The 22,665-nt window shown below is 35.3% G+C and overlaps 1 protein-coding gene across 7 annotated transcripts in view; it reads right to left on the bottom strand.

The window, feature by feature from the left end:
* Positions 1–22,665, bottom strand: part of Ppp4r4 (protein phosphatase 4 regulatory subunit 4) — a 98,955-nt gene that overhangs the window by 19,284 nt on the left and 57,006 nt on the right. For all 7 annotated transcript variants that reach the window (XR_004518332.1, XR_004518333.1, XR_004518334.1 and 4 more), the window contains 10 exons: positions 20,270–20,391; positions 18,059–18,181; positions 16,912–17,081; positions 16,457–16,576; positions 14,277–14,354; positions 13,346–13,429; positions 11,884–12,066; positions 7,875–7,980; positions 6,196–6,343; positions 1,490–1,634 (listed from right to left, as the gene is read on the bottom strand). Coding sequence is in view for 1 of the 7 variants with exons in the window: in XM_010609245.3 (XP_010607547.2) it covers positions 1,490–1,634; positions 6,196–6,343; positions 7,875–7,980; positions 11,884–12,066; positions 13,346–13,429; positions 14,277–14,354; positions 16,457–16,576; positions 16,912–17,081; positions 18,059–18,181; positions 20,270–20,391 (1,279 nt within the window). In the remaining 6 variants the exon portion in view is untranslated. The remainder of the gene's footprint in view (positions 1–1,489; positions 1,635–6,195; positions 6,344–7,874; positions 7,981–11,883; positions 12,067–13,345; positions 13,430–14,276; positions 14,355–16,456; positions 16,577–16,911; positions 17,082–18,058; positions 18,182–20,269; positions 20,392–22,665) is intronic.

Below are 22,665 nucleotides of genomic sequence, written 5' to 3'. Positions count from 1 at the left end.
GAAATTTATGAAAAATTTATAATTTACAGAATAAATTGATTTATTAAATACTCCCTTTTAAAATAAAATTACTTCCTATATTAAGTGGGTTAGAGTAGGCTATTCCACTTTTATCCCAAAGTTTTGCTTATCTTCCACAGAGGGTCCCATCCTAATAACTGAGTTCAATCAGTATTAAACTTTGGAATTTTCATAGAACAAAGTGACTTCACTATGTAAAACATACTTAAAATAAGAGCTGTAATTCAAAAGAACTCATGGAAGATTAATAATTCATTAATTATTTTTTGTATCTATAGAAGTAGTTTATCTATGAATTAATAACTTTTTTGAAAAAGTAAATAACTCATGTCTATTATTTTGAAAAATTAAAATAAATGCCAAAACTTCTGTGCACACTAATGTCTGACTGAAACAAATGTATGTGTAAGTTTAAATTTGATGTATTTTTATGGGTATTTCTGGTTCTCATTGATGAAGAAGGAATCACATCTCAATAAAATAGAATCATACTAATTATCAAATCACTATCCTCAGGGCCATTGGCAACAATCTCAAGAAGAAAAAGGAGTGGGGTGAATTGCAAGATTCTTTTCTTTCCCACCACTGATGCTAATTTACTTATAACAGTAGCGGTAACCCTACAGCACAGTTGACACAGCACGCTCTTTATATCACTGAAAACTCAAACAGGTTCTCCATCACCGATTTATAACATTAATAAATTAATCTCTCAAACCGTAAAGAACTGCTCAAAAACTATGTTCTAAAGTTCACATTCAGATTCCTAAAAGTAACCACTTTAGTTTAACTTGATCTTACAACAATATTAGGGACATATTCAGTATAGGATCTTTTTGAAAACTACAAAGTAGTTTAAGGTTTGAGTCCGCTAACCCAAATCTATACCGCTTTAGTTTTCCAACATTCCAAAACAATCCACATAGGACAGCATGCTAAAATACCCAAAATTATAAATCACAATGTTATATTGTTTAGAAAGAAATGTGCTCAGGGCTAGGTGCAAGGTGTCTGTTCTAGTCTGGCTCTGCCACTTACCATACAATCTAGAGCAGACACGGCACAGGTCTCACACTTTCACAAAGCCACACAGGCCACTGAAGAAATTTTGGAAGGCCCTTCTGAGGCTGTTCATATAAAGTCTGACTTTCCCAATTCTACCAACAGAGTTTACTGCATTGTAGTGACTTAGAAGTAAAACCCAGTGAATGAAGCATTCATCACTCATCTAGCTGTGTTCACTGATCTTAGCCTCCCCCTCGGGAAGCTGGTACTACTAGTAGTAAAAGCCTGACATCTGAAGGTCCTTTAGAAGGTACTTTCATAGTCCCTTGTAGCCAACACCAGTCAAATCATTCACTAAGACTGCTCTGGCAAAGACATAAACATCTTAACATACTGTTGTCCTATTTAGCCAAAGTGCTAACGCACTCCTGCAATAAACAATGCAAGCAAGAGGGATACTTACTCTTTTTACAACAGCCAGAACATCTTTATCTTTTTCTTGACACAGGAGTTTTCTTACACACATTTCTAACTGCTGAAGTAGGTGCTTATCTGCAGGAATCTTCAGAGTTGATTTCACTTTGGGCAACAGACAGCACAGTTTCATTCTGTAATCAGTTAGTATTAAAATGAATCTAATAACAGAGAATAACAGTAACATAAAATTGAAAGAAAAGTCAAGGTTTTGATAGCCTATTCAGGAAGCAAGTATTTGTGAAGTGTTTGTTATGTGTCGAGCAGTCCCTAGTCTGGATTCCAAGACACAAAAGTGAACAAAGCCAACAAAATTCTCTGCTCTTCAAGAGTTTCATTCAGTATTGGGGAGGGAAGAGAGAGTAACTATAAATAAATAGACAAAATGGCAAAGCTACAGAGGGAAATGAAGCAGGGAAAGAAGACAGGGACATGTCGGATGTGGATATCTGACAATATTCCTAGAAGATAAGGGGAGCTTGCCTTCCTGTTGCCCAGTAAACTGGTCCAGTTTAGTAAATGGGCCTTGGTAGCAGAGCAGAGTGAGAGTGAGACTAGCAGGAGACAGAGTGGTGATGAAAGCTGGGCGTGGGGGCACACACCTTTAATCCCAGCACTCCGGAGGCTGAGACAGGAGGATCTCTGAGTTCGAGACCAGCCTGGGGTACATAGTGAGTTCCAGGTCAGTCTCAACTACATAGTGAGACTCTGTTTCAAAAAACAAAAAATAAAAACAGAGTGGTGACAAGAAGCCACTGCAGGGCGACGGGCTTCTTCTATTTTCAGTGTAGTGAGGAGCACTGGAAGTTTTTGAGCAGGGAGTGAAGTGATCGAATTTATAAAAGTATTCATGGACCACTGTTTTGAGATTAGATTGTAGGTGGTAATGGAGAGAAGAGAAACAACAGAAGAGGCCCTTGCAATAATTTAAGCAAGAGCTGGGGGTTGATTAAGCCAGAGTAATAGCAGTAGAAGTAACAAGAAGCGATGGATTCTGGATATATTCTGCAAGCAATGGTGAATGTTGAAGAACTAGAAAAGAAAAGACTTGGTTTTGACCTAAGCAAGTAGAAAGATGAAATGGTTATTTACTGAGATAGGGCAGGCTGCAGAAGAGCACAATAGCTAAGGAAGATCAGAATTAAATTCTGCACAGATCAAGTCTGGAGTGCCAGTTATATATTCATAGCTAATGCCAGGCAGCTGCTGGCTTGGTGAGTGTGATCCAGGAGGACATCTTTGTAGGAGAAAAAGTCAGGATCTTAGCATCCAGATGATATTAAGCCATGAGAGTGGAGAGAGTCCACACTAAGGTAACGAGAACAGGAAGAGAAGACAAAAGGGAAACAGTCTAAGGCATCATCTTAGTCCAGATGAGGTCAATGAGAAGCAAAAGGAAACTGAAGAATGCTGGGGAGGTAACAGAAAACCCAGTAAAGACAGCCTTTACAGGAGCAGTGGCTCCTCCAGCTCCCCTTTGCCAAGGCCGCTTTTAGTCAGGGATGTTCAGCGGCTGTCGCATTACAGCCACTGCAGTCAGTCACTCATCTGCCTGCCCTCCAGGCCAGTTTTCTGCACCAAGTTTCCAAGCTGCTTTCTCAGCAGAGCTTTCAGCTCTGAATTCTTCACATACAACAAAATTTGCTTTCTATTCATCTAAAAGGGTGCAGATGCGCCTCCTCCAGAATCCTTAGCACTGTGCAGAGCAATGTGGCCCCATCAGAAACTACTTCATTTCTTATAGTTGAAAAGAAAGGCTTTTCTGAATACAAATAGGGTTTGTCTAGCCTCGATACTGTCTAAGCTCAGTTAATTTAAATTTCAAACATTCATTTATGGAAGAATAAAAACACTTAACAGTCAATACATACTTCATTCTTTATTTCACAGCCATATGTAGAAAATTATACTTAGCAGAAGCTACTAAAGCCATGGTACTGATTTATTTTTGTGAGATTCCTGAGCCCATAAAATTATCAAGTTCTTGAGATGAGGGACCAAATCTTTCTTTCAGGTAAACTCAATTCTTACATGTATCATTCACAGGTGTATTCCTCAGAACACCCTATGAATTAAGTACTAAGAAAATCTGTGCACAGAAAGATTTTTGTCATTTCTCAAAGACACACAACTAGTAGAGAGATGGAACCTCCACTCAGGCAGTGAGTCCAGAAACCACCCTAACCTGCACGATCCTACCACCCTGTCCTGTGACAGCTTTCATTCTATCTGCACAGCCCTATCACACTGAGTGAAGGCTTTGGTGCCCAAAATCCCAGGGGGATATGGTGTTATCGGATCCATCTCTTTGCATGGCAACTGCCTAGGAAGGAGAGAGGGAACCAACACAAACTGCTACACAACAATCTCAACACTCTCAAGTTTCCAAAATTCAGGAAGTGACATTCAGTTAATCTCCATGTGGTTTCTGAGTTGGCAGACTGCTCTCTCTGAGTCTGCACTACTATTTGTCAGTGACCAGAGTAGAGATGATTTCATATCCTTTCAAGTTATTCTTATTAACTGCTTGATAAGTGATAATTAATCACCTTGAAAGTTGTTCTGCTAGATTCACAATTTCAATTTACAAAATGTCAACAATATGGTTAGACACCCCAGTTGTTAGAAACAGCTGAATTTTAAAAGTTCTCAATGGGTTCTTTGCACTTTACATTAGACGTGAGAAATACCCCATCACTCATTTATACAGTGCAAGTAAAATGCACAAACTCTGACAACTAATGTAGTTATGCTTTGTGTATTTTCTCACCTTAAAAATACAAAACCACTCCATTTGTTCCCATGCAATAGTGTTCAAAAAATCTTTCAAAAATGTATTTATTTTTACTGGCACATGTTTGCAGTATGGAACGCTTACATTCCTGTGTGGAGTTGGTACACGTGCATAATATGTCTTAAGTCCTTTTTTCATTCCCGTTCCTTTCCCCTCTCCCCCGCTTCCTTCCAATGTTAAGTGAAATAAATCATACAAGCTGAACTATCACATGGTTTCTCTTATATAAGAAACTCAAATTACAAATAAAGAGCAAAATAAAAAACAGATAATAGAAGTAGGGAGATAGATCTTTTTCAAATAGGAAGAGGATCAAAGAATTCTTACAATGAAGTTTCCAATATCTTTGACCAGTCTTCTTGTCATAGATGTCATTGATAAGACTGCCAATTATGCCAGCATGTTGCCTTGCCAATTTTTATTTAAAAATTATGTTTTGTGTATTCCTACATAAAGCCAGTGTTTAAAAAGGATGCATGTATATCATACACCATAAAACTACGTGTGACTCACATGTGAAAATGCAGTGGGGAGCTCTGGAATTCTGTTCAGGGAAGTCTTTGGTCAACTGTCCTGGTGTCCAGTTCAAAACAGAGACACAGAGCTTGAGCACAGAAATCTAACAGCTGAGGGTTTAAAATTCTTTTTGCTTCATTAAAAATATACAAATGGCTCTTGAGTAATGTGTGTGTACTTAACGCCACTGAACTATATATTTTAAGTGGTTAAAATAGTAAATTTTATGTCATATATATGTTACCACCACCACAAAATGAAATGATACATTTATTTGGAAAGAGAAAAAAGGCAAAATATATTTATTCTTTTTTACAAAGAAGCCATTTTCAGGTCTGTTCCAAGTCAAATCCAATTAAAATTTATTAGACTTCAAAAGGGTAAGACAACTGAACACAGAAGATAAGACTTCAGGTCAGGCCCAATTCCCTAAGCAAATGACCCCAGAATGGCCAGATGCTCAAGTCAACTTTGAAGTGACAAGGCTATTGATGATTATTTCTTTAATCTGAATGACAAGATAAATTAACAATACTACCTAACCTTCTCCTGATGCTAATGTATGTAGCCAGACCCTACCAAACTGGCATTGAATTTCTGCTCTCTCAGCCCAAAAAGACAAAGGATCTGAGACAGCGTTGAAACAGTATGTTTCCAAGTCCTATTGAAACTCATCAATTAAGACTACTGAGATCTTACTGTAGCACTATTCACAACAGCTAAGATACGTAGACAACCAAGATGTCATCAACAGATGAATGGGTAAAGAAAATGTATCTATACACAGTGGAATATTATTCAGCTATAAAAATGAAATACTGTGATTTGCAGCAACATGGATGAACGAGAAGACAGTATGTAAAAGGAATAAGCAGGCACAGAAAGACAAATACTGCACGATCTCACCGTTATGTGTGGAGGCTAGAAAAGTTGATGTCTAGAGAGTAGTGGTAGCTCGAGAGAGGGAAAGGTTGGGGGTGAGGAGGTAACAGGCACCAAAATGCAGTTTGACTGGAGGAACAGGTTCTAGTCTTCAATAGCACTAGGGTAAATGTAGTTTATAATAATTTTACTTCATATATAGAACGAAAAGAGAGGTGTTTGAAGTCTACCAATACAATGAAATGACAAATGTATAATAAGATGAAATATTATCCTGATTTTTTCAATACACGTTGTATACATTGTCAAACTGCCACACTGTATCCCATAAACATGTACAGCTATTAAGTTAATTTTTAGAAAAAAATACAAAAAATTTAAAAGTGATTCTAAATTTTTACTTGATTTTTCAACCAAGGAAAAGATTTTTCAAATAATTCTTATTATAATAGATATATGAGAAACACAAAGTTTTCAACTATTTTCTTGGAGTGGCAACATACCTCACATTTGCTACTGGATCATGTGTAAGCTCAATAGCAGGTAGAAAGAAATATTTACAGAAAAATGATTTGGAAAAGATCTCTATGATAAATTCACAGGTGTCCAAAAATCGAAGTCTATTCCAGTAACTTTTTCCTTGGCCCAGTTCTAGAAACAACAACAAAAAAAATCATCTGTTGACTTTTTTCCCTACATGAAATTATCCCTGACAAAATTAAATGCACAAAATCCATGACAAGTTTATTTAACAAATACAAAGAGGCAAAAATCATATTATAGATCCCAGATTTGTAGACTCCAAAATCGCCAACACCTTGAAAACCAATAAAAAATTATACTAACATTGTACTGAATTTAATAAACATTACTTAATTATTGAATGAGAATGCTTTTTCTTGATCACTCACTATATGCTAAATATTTTGCATACAATATCTCGTTTAATCCTGAAAAGCAATCCAATAGGAAGCACATGCTTATTCCTTCTAAAAGGCAAGGACAATGAGACTCAGCTTCAGTTCGCTAGAATTCAAACAAGTCTTTCAGGCTTCAAAATCTTTTCATAATCAAATTAACTGTTCTCTTCCTCCTCTTGTTTCCTTAAAAAATACTTCGATGTGGACAAAGTCATATGAAGTGGTATTACTTAGAATAATTCAAGTCAATATTTACAGGATTATTTTCTCCTTTTTACATAAATATTCAAAAGTAAAAATTTTTAGCATTCAAAACTAAACAGAATCTTCTTTCAAAATAAAGCTTATTCTAAATGTGAGGTATTACCAATAGAAAATGAAAACTGATTTACAGTAAACAGCAAAAAGACTAAAGTATACTACGCTTAACTTTTCTTAAACGGAATTTTATAAGGTACTCTAGTTTTTTGAAAAGTGATGACCATGACCTGTGCTTAAAATAGTAAATTCTGATAACCAGAAAACTCTATTATCTGCCTAAGCTGGATAACATTATAACAAAAACATTAAAACACAGTAGTCAAAGCAAGGGTTTAATGCCTACCTCACTAAGCATGTCGGGGTCTGAGTCACTTTTTTTATAATTAACAATTCACTAAAGATTTTTACCTTGTATGTAGCCCTTAACAAATTCAAATACATTTACATTTGTTAACTTTGCTCACTTAGGTGTTTTTGTTTTCTTTTAAACAGTGTTAGGGATCAACCCAGGACCCAGAATATGTTAGGCAGTGCTAGACCCTCAACTCCCTGACTTGGCTTCCTAAGACATTCATATGTACTGTTAATTCTATTCAAGGAAAAATTTTTAAAAACCACATTCTATGAATTCTATTAATATTGAAAACAGAATTTAAAGTAGATAATAAATTCATAAATAAATATTCTATTCATACTTTAGTTCCAATTGCTATTGCATCAAGGTAAAAACCAGGCTTTCAATGTAAATTTACATATTTTAATTTCTCAAAGTATTCAAATTCACAAAAGAATTACTTTCATTCGCTACAGGTATGACCTTGCCATAAAGATTTCCAAAACAAACACAAATTAACCTACAAAACTCAAAGCACACACTAGATATATACCAACATCAGCCTAATTACTCTGGAAAAATGATACATAATGTAAGTCAGATCTAATTAAGGCCACCTAGATTAGTTACTTTCTCTTTTTCAAAATAGAAGACATTGATTACTTACGTTCAATTAATTTCTGAATAACCTCATGTCTCTGTTCTTGTTTACGATTGTATCGTAGAAAAATGCATAGAGTTCGTGAAGCTGCCTTTTGGACTGGTAAGACATTCTTAAAGAAATAAATAAGACAAGACCTGTCATGTAAAGGTACAAGATCCCAATGATGAATGTAACGGTACTGTATACCTAAAATGTACCAAACCAATAAACTCAATGAGAAAAAAAAAAGAAATACCATTACACTATCCTAATACACATTCTTAATAATTTGTCCCCATCACCAAATTAATGTTATTAGCTAAAAGGAGAATATTCACTGCCTTTCAGGTCAATGAACTTATATCCTTCTGGAAGTACCTTAGTAATGCAATGTTCCTATCATTCAGGCAAATCAACTAATACATCACAATGCAAAATTAATTTATGTCCAAATCATCCCGATTTGGCTTTCATTTCCTTGCCACATCCTCCTAAATGAGACATTCCCTCAGCTATGCAGCAGCCACCCATCCTTTTATCCATTCCTGAATTCTCTTTCGTTCAACAGACATTTACTAAAACACACCATGTGTCACTTATGTCACCCAAAACTTGCCACTTCTGTGTAAACGTAGAGATCCCACAAGAGGGAACAATCTTCCATCTTTCTAGTTTAATTCAACCTCAATGTCACCCCCTGAGATTTCTGGCCCATGATACAGATAAAGCTTAGAATAAAAAGGACACCAGGTCAACCACTCTTACCAGTATTCATGTCCCTCTGTGCTTTGAATTCTGTCACACCACTGGCCTAACCTTCATTCTAAACACAGTCCACTGTTTCAAACCATGTATTTAAGAAAAATCACTCAACCAGGTATACTGTGTCCATTATACATTCATGCTTACCATACTGACTTACATATAAATACTATAATATTGAATGACTGAAGATTCAGATTTTCATAGTCAGAACCCTTGAAATTTGGGTAGAATAAAATGTTACACTGCAGAGCAAGTAGTGCCTGCCGTGTTGTCGCCTGTTTTATGTGCTGTTTCCATCGTGTAGTACTATTCCATGTGGTATTTTAACTGTTAAATGTAACAGAAAAATATCTGCTATAGTTTAGAACCAAAAGTTTAAGAAACATACATAACAAAAAACACAACTAGGCTTAAAAATTAATTTTAGACAGTGAACAAAAGGACACTACTCTTTTCTTTCATTTTGTGTATAATGACAGCACTTCAAAAGCATATATACCAGTACTATGACAATATGCATAGTTTAGATCTCATATAGATAATGCCATACAGTACAAAGTGAATATCCTTTGGGATAAGAAATTGAAAATAAATATAATCAAAAACACATAAAAGCCAGCATGAAGAAATTGTGACAATTTGAACATAAATAATAAGGGCTGCAACTAATAAAAACATCATTTAATATTTTTAAATTGAGTCTAAAAGAGAGAGACAAAAGCCCAAAAGCTTCATTTATGACTATTTGTCATAGCTACTGCACCACAACTCCTAGCTCTGTAAATTGATAGAAAAATTCAAGGTTTCAACATATCTGTACATTAGATAATATATCTCAAGGTAAGCAAATCACTACCGATTCAAGTTGAGATTAATGCTGACATTGCTGGGTAAGAGGCTCATGAGAAACTCAGTGTTTATAGTGTAGAAAAAAGAGCTGCAGAGTGCAATGCAGTTCACAAGGAGAAATGTAAGTTTGCAGGACATAAATAGAACTATCACTACCTGCAGTAACTACTTTAGCACACCCACAGTGGAATAAGCAGATATGATGTCCAGATATGTTGTGATATAAAATACCCAGCAGCACCTATGAAGTATTCTAGCCATAAAGGCTTACCCTAAATTGCAGGAAGTGCTCAGATTTTACAGCTTACAAGGAACTTGAAGAAGTGATAAATAAATTAATGCCATAAAGAAGAAAATCTGATGAATAAATGAGTTAGAATATTCTACACACATGACAACTGCCTCTTTTCCTCCACAATTCAATGTTGTGGAAAAATGGGGAGGGCTAATGCTTGCAGATTAAAAGAGAATTTGAGATGCAACGACCAAAGGCAAGGTATAGGTCTTACCTGGGACCCCTATGGGATGGTAAAGCTCCTTTGGGAGCTTACTGACAAACTTTTAATATGGGCTGGTTATTAAATGCTATTAAAGAAGAATTATTTTGCTGCAACCCCAATGTATCTCTATGAGACTAGGCCCTTTTTCTCTTTTTTCACTATTGTATTCCTGGCACTTGGAATAGTACTTGGCACATAGCAAGTATTCAATAATGTTTTGAATTTTCATTTTTAAAAATTTTTATTAGTATATGTTTGCCATACATAATGATCACATTCATCATGGGAAATTTATACCTGTACATAATATATCTTAATTTTCACCTTCCCCATCCCTCCCTTCAAACCCCCTTCCCCCCTCATTTACAAAAACTTTGATTCCATTTTTTTCCTTCTATTCTTTTTATAAATCCCTTTTCCTTTCATTCCCTTCCCCCTCTCCTTCTCTTGTTCCCCTTCTCTTTTGAACAACTTCTTCCTATTTCCCAAAATCTATTTTCCATTAAAGCACTCAATAAATTTTGTTGAATGAATGAATACTATGACAATTATGAAACTAAAATATAAATATTTAAGGGTTCCCTTTGAACACAGAAAATGTGCTATCGTAACCATGTATTGGATTTAAACTATGAAATTAGGGCCTTAAGAAAGAAAACAGTAAAACAAATCTCAAGCTAAAAGACATTCATTTATATTGTACACTATAAACTATTTCTCTTTCCTAATAAGAGAAGCTAAGAACACAGAATAATTATGTATTCCAAATTTCCTTAACACACCAACAATTAAGACCAATTTTGAGAGCACTTACCAACACCTGTTAATATAGCATCATCCTCACTCTAGAATGCAAACTCCAAAAAGTACCTAATACATAACAGACACTCAAGTAAATGCTGAATAAAATTAATAAATTCTGCTCCAGTTTATATGAAATATCCCATGTGGTATAGTTGTGCTATTACAGTGTAAAACTAAGGATATGTATCATTGTCGAGATGAAGTTGTAAGAGTATTATATCTACAATGTAACCTTTACTCCCTAGGATTTGCTTAAGTATGGGAGATAAACTTGTGGGGATGGTAGGTCATACAATGGATGCCTATTACTTTTATGTAAGTTGTAAATAATATCAATAATATACACTTTTTTTAAGTTTTCAAAGCAAAACTTAATTTTTCTGAGATAGCTGCTAGACTTTATCATCTCTATACTGAGAACAAATAATGAGAATTAAAAAAAATTTTTTTTCAGTTTCTAAAACAAACATCTGGAGCTTTTTTAAACTTCAAAACTTGGTATTAGGGTGTCACACTAAATGTGTAATGACTTGTGGGAACTTTTTGTGAAAAAAGCTGACAACTAACTTTCTGAGGAGGTTCTAGTACAACCTTGTTTCCAGCGAGGAGTCTTGACTCCTTTGACTCTTAACAGTAAGATTATCTATAATAAGGCATCCAAGTTCCCACCATAAACTTCACTGGTTTCACAGCCACCCATTAGGTACTATTAAAGAAAAAGTATGCAAGCTATTATCAAGAGAAGCCTTGGGAAAACTGCCTCGCTACAGTGAGACAAAGAGGTTGGAGAACATCAGAGGGGAACCTAAGAGCAGAAGGTCGCTTGCAATGAGTACCTTTAAGGGAGCACACTTCCCAGTAGCACACACCAAAGCAGAAGTACAGGTTCCACCTCTCCAAGCCTGCCTCCAGCCAGGTGGAAGATGGTCAAAAGGAGAACCAGTCGTGGAGCAAAGGGAACAAGGTTCCTTCCTCAGAGCCCTGGGAAGATGCTATTTTCCCAGGAAGAATGGAACAAATTGCATGTGTCACCCTAGTTTGAGAATGTAAATAGTCTAGTAACATCAAAATCAGCCATGAGTTCAAAAGAAGGAGATGAAAGATGAGAGACTTACATTTGTCATCATGATTGTGAACATTCTTTGTAAGAAACGGTAATAAATCTGATCACTCGATATGACGTGTGGCAGACAGGCATATTTCTGCAGCAGCTTCTCATGGGTTCTCCACTTCAGAGAGGCTGCAGCTCGCTGCTCAGCAGCCGTGAGTGCCGGGATCAAGTCAGGCACAGAGGACAGCTGAAAAGAAAATGCTTGAACGAATCAATGGTGACTAAATCCATCAGTGGCAGCATTCATGTTAGAATATGCTGGGGAAAGGTTGCAGAGTTTAAAAGGCATCTCAATTGTCACAGGAAATGGTTATCTGGCGAGATGAAATACTTTTTTAAAAAATCCCTATGTAAAATTTATGGCCCCAGGAGTCAGATTTCAAAATAAGAGGCCGGACTCATCATTGTTCCTGTCACATTGATTAGAATGGCAACTCTTCCAGCTAATGTAAAATTTGATATATATTACCATTGGAAAACTTTGACCTAAATTCCTACCCTTTGTTCTCATTATTTGTTATTCTTGAAATAATTATTAATGCTGAAAATCTGAATGCAAGCTCCAAAGATAATAAATAAAAATCATACTAATATAAGAATTGTTAATGTAAGAATTGCAGAGGAAATTTAAGCTGTCCAAAAGCCTACAGACTTTTACAAACACCCATTATGTGGCAAGTGCTATTGATTTATTATGAAAATAGTAAGCTTATTGATTAAAATCTACTGTATTTTACTTTTTGGAGATAAGAGAGGAGGGTGAAATGGGATAGCAGTGGGGAGAAGAGTATTAAAATGACCAAGACATGAGATACCTTATATATGTACTAATACTGCAAAACAATATAGATGTTATTGCAAATACATATCAATAAGAAATACTGTATTTGAGAAGTACTTCCTTCTGAAATTTTCAAATAATTTACACACTTCATTTTATTCACCCACAAAGCAGAAATACTGGAAATGAGCAAAGAGAAAAGGGTGAGGCTTTCTGTACATTTAGCACCACGACACAGCCAGTGCAACGGGCATCTCAGAGGGTGGCTTCTGAGGTTCAGAGGAGCCACCAACTCAGAAGGTGGCACTTCCTACATCACCTCCCTCCTGAAGAAATTGGGTGGGTGCCTACGGTGCCTTTGCCCTCTGATTTCTCAGAAACAGGACAAAAAGCTTATGAAGAAGCTTAAAGCTGCTTTGCATGACTGTCAACATCCCATAGTGACTCTCCCAAACAAGGCTCAGAGCTAGGTAAGTAATCTGTCCTTCTTTCTCCATGCTAAGGCCTTGTGCAAACTTGGGGGGCCAGCTGAGGATCCCCCACAGCAGGTTGGGGATTCACTCCCCAAAGGGGAAGGATAATTTTACATGCTTTCCGTACATTCCTTCACTGATTCCTCACAATTACTCTGCAATGTAGGACAATACTTACACATGTCAGACTTGTTTCGATAGATGGGATTTACCTTATTTTCTTGAACACTGCTTTCTCCACCAGTAGACATAAGCTCCAAAATTTCTGGAAGACGATCTATAAGAGCATCTAGTACCTTTTAATAAAGATATTGATTATTCTTATAGCAATGACTATGCCTCTCTCTACATGAGCTAACTCTACATGTCAATTTCTACCCAGAAATACTATTATTTACCAAACAACATTTTGGGGTTTCTTATTTTTAATCTGCCATCTTCTTGCTGGAAAATATTAGACTTTTGCCTTAGTCCATTTACTTTTTAAAAGCAGTAGTGACTCTTGATATTGCAAACAGTCTAAACTGGAGACAGCTACTTCCACATGGCTAATAGGCTCAAAAACTACCTTCCAACTTTGGAAAGGGGGGTTCTAAATTGATACAACCCTCAGTGATATCAAAATACCTACGAGCTGAGCTTTAGCAAGCCAGTGACCATTTATGTGAACGGAATGTACTAAATACAGCATCAAACTGAAATATTTCAAAATCTTCCCAAGTCTATACTAGAAGAGAAAATATTCTCCAGGCAAAAGTACTAGGAGAAAAAAATACAAATGTCACATATGAGTATAATTATGTAAAAAAAAACTTTACACAGAAAAATATAGTGATATTTATATAGAAAAATATAAACAGTGATTGGAATTAAAGGTACTCTTTTGTCTACTTTTTGGCACTTCCTAAATCTTTCTTAACAAATCTACATTTGCACTTAAAAACTAAATATATTTTAAATCCTAATATTTTTACAGCTTTTGCTAATTCCCAGTGTATGATATGGTAGCGTGCTGATCTGAAGCTTTGGGACTGGTCAGATGAAAGAATCCATGCAATTCTCAAGAAGCAGGAAAAATAAAGATGCTGATATATTTGGACTTAACATAAATGTATTAAAAAACAAAGAATAAGAAGTTGTTACCTCCAGTGATTCATCTTGTAATAATGTTATCAGTTCTTTATGTATTAAATATACTCCAGAATTGAGAAGTCTGGACACCTAAAACATAGCAATAAAGTCTTTCAAATTTGAGACTCTTTTAAAGTTAAAAATAACTTTTAAAAAATACTTCTTAACATGTTAGTTATTTCCTCTAAAATAAAAATAAGCTATAAAATGAATTTAAAATCCATTTCTAGGAAACTTATGAGTGTTTTTGGTCTGCTGCATAACCTGGAGTGGGTCGATACAGGAGGCTGGGACAGGCACATCCAGTATGGGTGTTACTGGAGTTATAACTTTCACATCAAAGCAGTAATAAGCCCATAGATGCTTCTGGTTCAGATTTATTCTAGTTCCAAACTTCCCAAAGAAGGCCCTCCTACCAAAGGCTATAGTGATACTGGGGCAGTAATAACTCCTAAGGAGGCAAACAACTCTACTTTTCCTTATCACAGACTTTAATTAGCATGAGAGGTCTCTGGAGAGTACAAAACAATCCAGCACCACCACCACCACCACCACCCCTGCCCCCGTGAACAGAGCTTTTCTTCTCCAGCAAACTCAGAGCCTGCGATGGTGAATTCACCAGTTTAACCTTAAAAAGGGAGGGAACGGGCCTCTGTTAAGTTTTATTTGGGGGGAAAAAAAAAGTCTCCTGGATATATAATGCATTTTAAATACTTTGCTATGACTTATTCTTGACTTGTTGAAAATATTTTCAAAGTAGTATTTTCCTGAAAAGAATAAAGTTATAATGTAGTAAATTATCAGAATCCAGCATTAACACCAGATTAGAAAAATTTAAGTTCACCATTATTTAAAAGGACAAACTAAAACTAGCCCTTCATTTTAGGCAGTTGAACATCATTTTTAGCCTATCTATGACTGTGAGAATATGGAAACTAGCCATTCAAAAAAGGTAGATCAAGATCTCCAAATTCAGGCCTTCCCATGAAATATTTCTGTATATACACGTTTCGATACGTTTGTTAATATGGTTCTATATTATAGCCACTATAAAATATAAATAAAATGCAAGATTAAAGGAACGAGATAGAAAGCCACATAAACAGAAAGTCAAGTAGTGCACAACTACTGTACTCAGGAACATCACTCTTGTGCAACCTTCTCTGGAGACAAATGGTCTAAAAATGCACGTGTCTGTGGTGTCCAGCCTATACCATGCTTTATCTTGGAGGCTCAGCTGAGCAGTGCCCTCTGCCCTTTCCCCTCTTACAAAAGCAGACCTCTGCAGATATAACGATGATGTAACTGTGCAAAATTGGAATAATTTTAGACAATTTTACCACATAAGGGGATTATTTTCTCAGTTTTGTACAGTGAGCATATATTTCATCCACACCAGAAAACATGATATTTTAAAGAAGCAAAGAATATTATTCAACCAAAAGAATCTTAATTAGCTGCACAGGTGCAAAGAGGATGAACTGCTCTTGCTGAAAATAAGATACATTACTACTACTTATAAAGAAAATAACTTTTATCACATCACTTGCAAAATGGTTTTTATGTGACAGTTGTCAAGTTATAGCTTATCTGTGTTTACTGCAAATACAGCACAGATGTGCTCACTGCTATCAGTTGAGAAAACAAGCCCCAAAATTAAACTTCAGTGGTTAAAAAGTTAAATATATTCTTCATAAGTGTTTAAATTCCTTTTTGCTCAAACTTTACAGAAAGTTTTGACAGGTGAATCTAAAAGCTATGTTCTTGAAATGATTCCTTTGCAGTAAAAGCAATAAATATAAATAAGTGGTCTCAATTTTCCATGTGTTCCATGTGGTTAAGTGTAGGCGTAAAGTTAAGTACAAATATTATGAAGCATATAAATACTGGTTTTACTCCCATATACCACAATCAGTGCTTGGCTTAAAGTAAGTACTTCATTTAGGTATGCTGAACAAATAGTTTAATAAATGAATTAATGAATGCAATGTATTTATGTAAATGGATTCTGCGGACACACTAAAGGAGATCATGGGAATTGTAAAAAAAGATTCCTTAAGACTAGAACACAAAAGAGATATGGAGTCCATGTCTTATAACAAATCTGTAAAAAAATGTACAAAATATAAAAAAGCACTAGTACCATAGAGTTAACAGCAAATGCACAGCAGTATTGAAGTCTTCAGACTTACTTCATAAAAGCAAATAGCGATAGTGTGTCTGACCGGTACTTCAGGGTCATGACAAAGGCAGAAGAATGTAGAATAGAGTTCCATGTGGAAGTTTTTAGGATCAACAAAAACAATCATGGCCTGGTGGAGGTGGAAGGGAGGAGATGAATGGGAAGGAGAAAAAAACATGCATCAATAGCTAATATTATAATCACTTTACTTTAACTGAAATCATATCCTCTGAAACACAATTTAGTTAGAAATCAGACTTGGACAACCCAAAAGTATGCACATAATTCTAATATACGCATAGAGATATAAATTACACACATACTTGTATTTGTTATCTCCTATATACACCAGATAAGACGCTAAGCAGTAAATATAAAACACGGCAATTTTTGTTATATTATCTATTCACATGCTGAAAATTTGCAATCAAAATCCTCAATGAATATGAACACAGGACTTATTACCGGGAGGTTATAGGCACAGTTCTTCCGTACTGAAGCATACTTCTTTTCCTGCTCCAGGATTTGGGGTGGAATCTGGTTATCATTGTGTCCATTTTCTTGTTGCAAACCCAATGTACAAAGTTTCTTATAAAACTCCAAAAATCTCAAGTGTTGATCTGGAGTAAAAATTCCTAAAACAAACATCAAAACCTGAGCTCAATATTTCAATTGAAGATAAAAATTAAAAAGAAAAAAATCAAAGCACATATTTGGAACCACATATTTAAATAAATAGTTATAGACAGTTCATAAAAAATGAAATGAAAGAAGAGTACTATGAAGAAATGTAACAGGCCATACAGATTCATCTTATGTTCATTTTTGTAATAATTCTATTTTAATTTTAAATACAAAAATTGTGCTTATACTGATTTCTGCAGTTGTAGAAAACTGTCAAGTTACTATGTATTGTGCCTACTTATACATATTGCTTTTTATTTAAGGTAAATAGTCTAAAACGGCCCAGGGAAAAGGTGTGTGTATCTACAGAGAAGAAGCTTAAATATCGACTCTGAAAGATAGAAAATTGAATTAAAAATGTCTTTGATCAATGGATGGCTCTGGATTCACTAAGTATCTCAGAGATAGGAATTCACTATATATTGGAATATGTCTCTCAGCCACGTACTAAATGTCTACAATCTACAAAAAGAAAATCTGTTACTATGCTAGAAGATTATAACTTAATTCTCACATGATTATGGTAAGCTAGAAAATTGGTAATATGTTCAAAATGCCAAGATTTATTCTACATTTTAAACTGAACTGCATGATACATTTATTTTTCAGTGAATAGCTAAGAAGAGCATACTTACTCCACACCAACAGTTAATAAACCTGAGCTCTATTACCACATATCAACTAACAGGTATAAAACATTCTGAAATGTCAAAGGCTCTGTGTACTCTGCCACTGCTCTTTCAAATGGGTGCTACCAAGGAAAAAGCCACTTTTAAATGCACTCCCAACTACACTATCAAAATTCTAGATTTCATAAAATTTTACACATTTAAAGGATATGTTTTACAACTTAAGACTTTAAATTCAGTAGCTAAGGTGGAAGAAAAGAAAAATTATCCAGTCTGGAAATTCTTAGGATATATCATACCATATAGTCCATGGCATAGTTTTCCTAAATGGAAAGATAAAGAAATAAGAATTGATTCATCTGCTTTAAAAGATTTTTCACAAAATGATTTCACTAAGGGAAGTATAGTTTGACTTCTGTCATCTGGAAAACAAAACAAAGTAATACAGATTTTAGATCCATTGCCCACAGTGCACATGTAGAAACTAATACACATACACAAATTCCAAAAGAAAAATTTCTGTTGTCCCCACAATAGAAAATATCTGAAAAACAATGAAGATGAAGGTGTGTAGTGGAAGGGATGAAATTATCAAAAACATTTAATGTCAGTCTGAGATTGGACTTCTGTGGATCGTAAGGAATAGAATGCAGAGTGATTACAATTAAAGAGCTAAGATGATTGATGTGAGTCTGAACAGTTAAAAGAATTCTAACACCCTTTATATAAATAGATGAGCAGCAGGCACATGGAACTTTTAAAATTCTCTTCCACATTCATCTCCTACCATGCTGCAGTTTAAGCCCATTTTACCATTTCATTTTTTATTGAAGTTTAGTTAGCTTATAATATAATCTGTACATTGTTTTTATCACTTTTACTTCTTAGATGGCTATTCAAAAGTTAATTCTTTGAGCATATCTGCTATATTACCAATACTCAAGTCCCATTTCCAAATACTCTCCAGGCTTCCCATAGTTTGTTTAAACTGTCTGAAATAATTAATTCCTTAAACTGTTTAACAATTATAAATAAAATGTCTTAACAGACTATGAATGTTATTGTTACTCCTATTACTATTATCACCACATTGCAGACCATATCTGCTGTTTTTAGTAAATGACTTTCATCCAGGATGTATTGATTTTCTTACAGTACAAGCATTATACCAAGGAGAAACAAAACGATGAGTAAGAAATGGTCTCTAAACTTGAGAAACTCAAGCCAGTAAAGAAGCTAAATACACACACGCACACGCACACACAACATATATATAATGTAAGACAATGTGAACACTGTTTTAATACATATTATAAAGCAAGAGTCTACAAGCTTTCTGTGTAAATGTTCCAGGCTTTGCCAAACTACTCAACTACTCAACTATTGAACAACACAGGTGATATGTCAACAAATGACCGTGACTGTGTTCCAGTAACCTTTATCTACAAAAACATATGACAGGTCAGACTTGGCCTTCAGGTTGTAACATGCCAACTGCAGTACAAAAGATTTGGAGATATATCAGAGAAGAAACTGAATCTGAACCAGAAAACAGGAAAAGGAGACGCTGGCTAGGAGAAAAATGGAGAGAGGGGAGCAAAATGGAAAGCAGAGTATGAGGCAAATCAAGGTGTGATACAATGTGATAACTGCAAGAGGGAGAGGAATATCAACAGCAAGTGGTGGAAGGATGGGAAGAATCTGGTGACAGGCTGGACAGTGAAGGGGAACAGATCAAAGACAATGCCAAGGTTTCTAGTTTAGAGCTTGGGGATGTCTCATGACTAGAAGAGATTCATTCAGTCATGGATCATGTACTGGTTTATCCTATTACTTGAATGATTATGCTGCAATATCTTTACACAATTATGTCTATGTTACAATAATCTTTAAGGGACTCTCCTAGTTCAGATTAAACACTGGTTATCCCAGTGCAAATAATCCTATAATAACAATTGAGTTTTGCACCTAAGTCTTGACAGTTACCCCTTCAAATTTCACCCCACCAAAATGGTTAATGTTTACTGATAAACTTAATTGTCAAGCATTAATAAAAAATCTAGTCCTACCCTCAGTAGAGCACCTAGTTATTTTTCTAACTTGATTTGTATAATACTAAAATGTACCTCCTTACCCAGTTCCACTGATACTCCACCCCACATTTCTCCTCCTGTGGCCACATTTCTGACATTAAAACATCATCAAAAGAAAACTCATTAGAGTCAAACATCATTTAGGGTCAATTATCTGAGAAAATTAAAGGATACTTTCCACATCAAATTCTTAGCCCTCAACACATATCAGTTAAAATTTGAAGAGAAAAATGAGAGAAGCGTGGAAAATGCAGCAAGCCTGGATGCCAGCAGGTAGAAGCAGAGAAGACACCAAAAGAAAAAGAATCACAAAAATAGAATAGGAGAGACTTAACATCATAAAACTTAACATTAAAAAATATGAATCCCTTTTTCTCCTCCCTTCTAAAGCAAAGATGCATTCACATAAAGACTTACCTGTGTCGAATATGTCAAGCAGATTAACCAAAGTTTCAAAAGCTGCAAGTCGCACACTGCTGCCTTCATCCCTAGAGAGTTCTATTAGTTCAGGGAGCACCACACTTTTTGTAAGTTCTGCCCTGCACAATAAGCAAGAGAAGAAAAGAAATCAAATCGAGAAACTTGTAAGAAGAATCACTAAAATTAAGTGACTGTGAAGTGCTGCACAAAATACGAAGATGAACACTGCTCCTCCTCTCTGGAAGCCTGCAGTCTGACTGGGAGAGCAGAAGGGAAAAAGAAACAAACAGTAACTTCATAATTACTCAACCAGTCCTACTTCCCCCAGCATAACAGTGTTACCTACAGAGATTTTAATGACTAGGAGTTTATACTGAACTTCATAATAGTTTTCCACTTTATATAACTTCAGGAAATACTCTGGACTCATTAGAAAAACATCAGTAGTAAATGCCATGTCCCAAATAAAATGTTATCAAGACTTCAGGGAATAAATCATTTTTCCATTCACCTAAAACATGACATTATAATAACTAATTTCTAGCTAGAAATATGACAGATGGCACTTATTGATCCAACTAAAAGAATGAAATTTAATATAAATGTCTCTAGGTAACATACAGTATTTACAATACAATCACAAACAGTTCTTATTTAACATTTTGTTTCTGCTCATTCCTCATAATATAGCATTACATTCATATACACTCTGATAAAAAGGAGACTTAAAACTTCTTGGGTAGAAGATTGCAAGATGGCATGACTTATAACTGACATAAGATGTTGATAGAGACCAAGAAATTCAATATAAGATGATTCCTTCCATATTGTACTCAAGTCTTGAAGGAAGTTTTCTTCTATGTTGTCTGATATTATTGTATCTATCATACGATGCGGTCACTTCATCGTTACATCAGCTGTTCACATGGAAGATCATTCTTGCCTTTACTGTATATCTAATAGCTTGTCTCTACATTTTATATACGTATCTTTTGCTTCTATTTTGAAAGGACTAATTCATCTTCTAAGTCACTGACTAAAAACTTTCACCAGTGCTTAGTTGTTTATCATGCTTCTTTGAATCTTTCAATTCCACTTTTAGTTTTTTAGAAATTATTTAATTTTAACTAGATTTAAATTTTCTTTTTCTTGGCAGCTTTTTCATCTCAATATTTCCCATCATCAAATTCTCAATCTTCTTTTAAGGCAGGGAGATTTTAAAGAACTTTTTGACAATTAAGTTTTGTCCTCTTGATTAATTATTGGGATGTGGTAACAAATTTAAGAGAGTGGAGGCCTAGTGGGAGGTCTTCACGTCATTACAGGCTGTAAAGGGATACAATGGGGCCTCAGCCAGTTCCTCCTCCTTTGCTCCTGGGCCCTAGGATTAGGGATTTGCTTCCCAGGAGCTCCCTGCTCTCCGCCAGGATATGATAGCTTGTCTTTGGTTCAAAGCAACAGGGCCAACAGATTAGGGACTAAAACCTTTGAAATATGAGACCAGATAAACCTTTCTCCTTATAAATTGGTCATTTCAACAGCTGGATTATAATAATGGACCACAAACACAAGTAGGAATCAAGTGTTAGTAGTTTCCAGCTGTCATAACATGAAAGTTCTCTTATGCTCTTAATAAGAAAAAAGAATTTGAATAATTGTACATATGATCAAGTAAATTAGTTTCTTAAGTGGTTCTAACTTTAACAAGCTAGGTAGTTTTTTTTTCTAATTTTACTTTTATAAATTGATCCTTAAATAGTCCTACCTTAATTTTCAAAAGACTAATTTGGACACACTTGACTCTTCTATTTTTGGCAGTGATGAAGTGTCAGGTGGCCAAAAACAGATAAATGCATATTCTACATCTTAATAAAGTGATTAAGGTAATAATAGTATGCTCTCCTGACTGACAGGCACAGTTCTGAGCAAGGCTGAATTAATTATGCTCCACAATGATCCAAAGAAGGTCACCTAGACTTAGAGACTTATCCCAAGTTTTTTCTAAGAACAAAACAAAGGAATTGATTACTCTTCTGAACCATTAAGCTTCAACACTTAACCCCTACTTGCCTAGAGTAGACACAGGACAGAGGACAGTTCAATGTCCTGAGTCTGTGTGACATCCTAAAGCTTTCCCAAAGCATAAAGTATCAGCCTAGGTTTTTAATACATTAACAATGGTACAGAGCACCATATCTGACTGTCCTTGTTTGTGAAAAAAAGAACTAGATGAACTCAGTGCAGCTTCTACTAAAAATAAGTACCAATTTAGAATCATTTAAAAAAATCCCCAAGAAAGATGGCTTTTGGCTACGATTCCTTTTAGTACCATACTTACAGCTTTGTGTGGCTCATGGTTTTAGAGAACCAACTGGCTGCCCAAGGCCTTTCCT

Source organism: Fukomys damarensis, unplaced genomic scaffold, assembly GCF_012274545.1.
Source record: "Fukomys damarensis isolate Sample0158 unplaced genomic scaffold, DMR_v1.0_HiC HiC_scaffold_21, whole genome shotgun sequence".
NCBI classification, from domain to species: Eukaryota; Metazoa; Chordata; class Mammalia; order Rodentia; family Bathyergidae; genus Fukomys; species Fukomys damarensis.
This window is presented reverse-complemented; position numbering and strand designations above follow the sequence as displayed.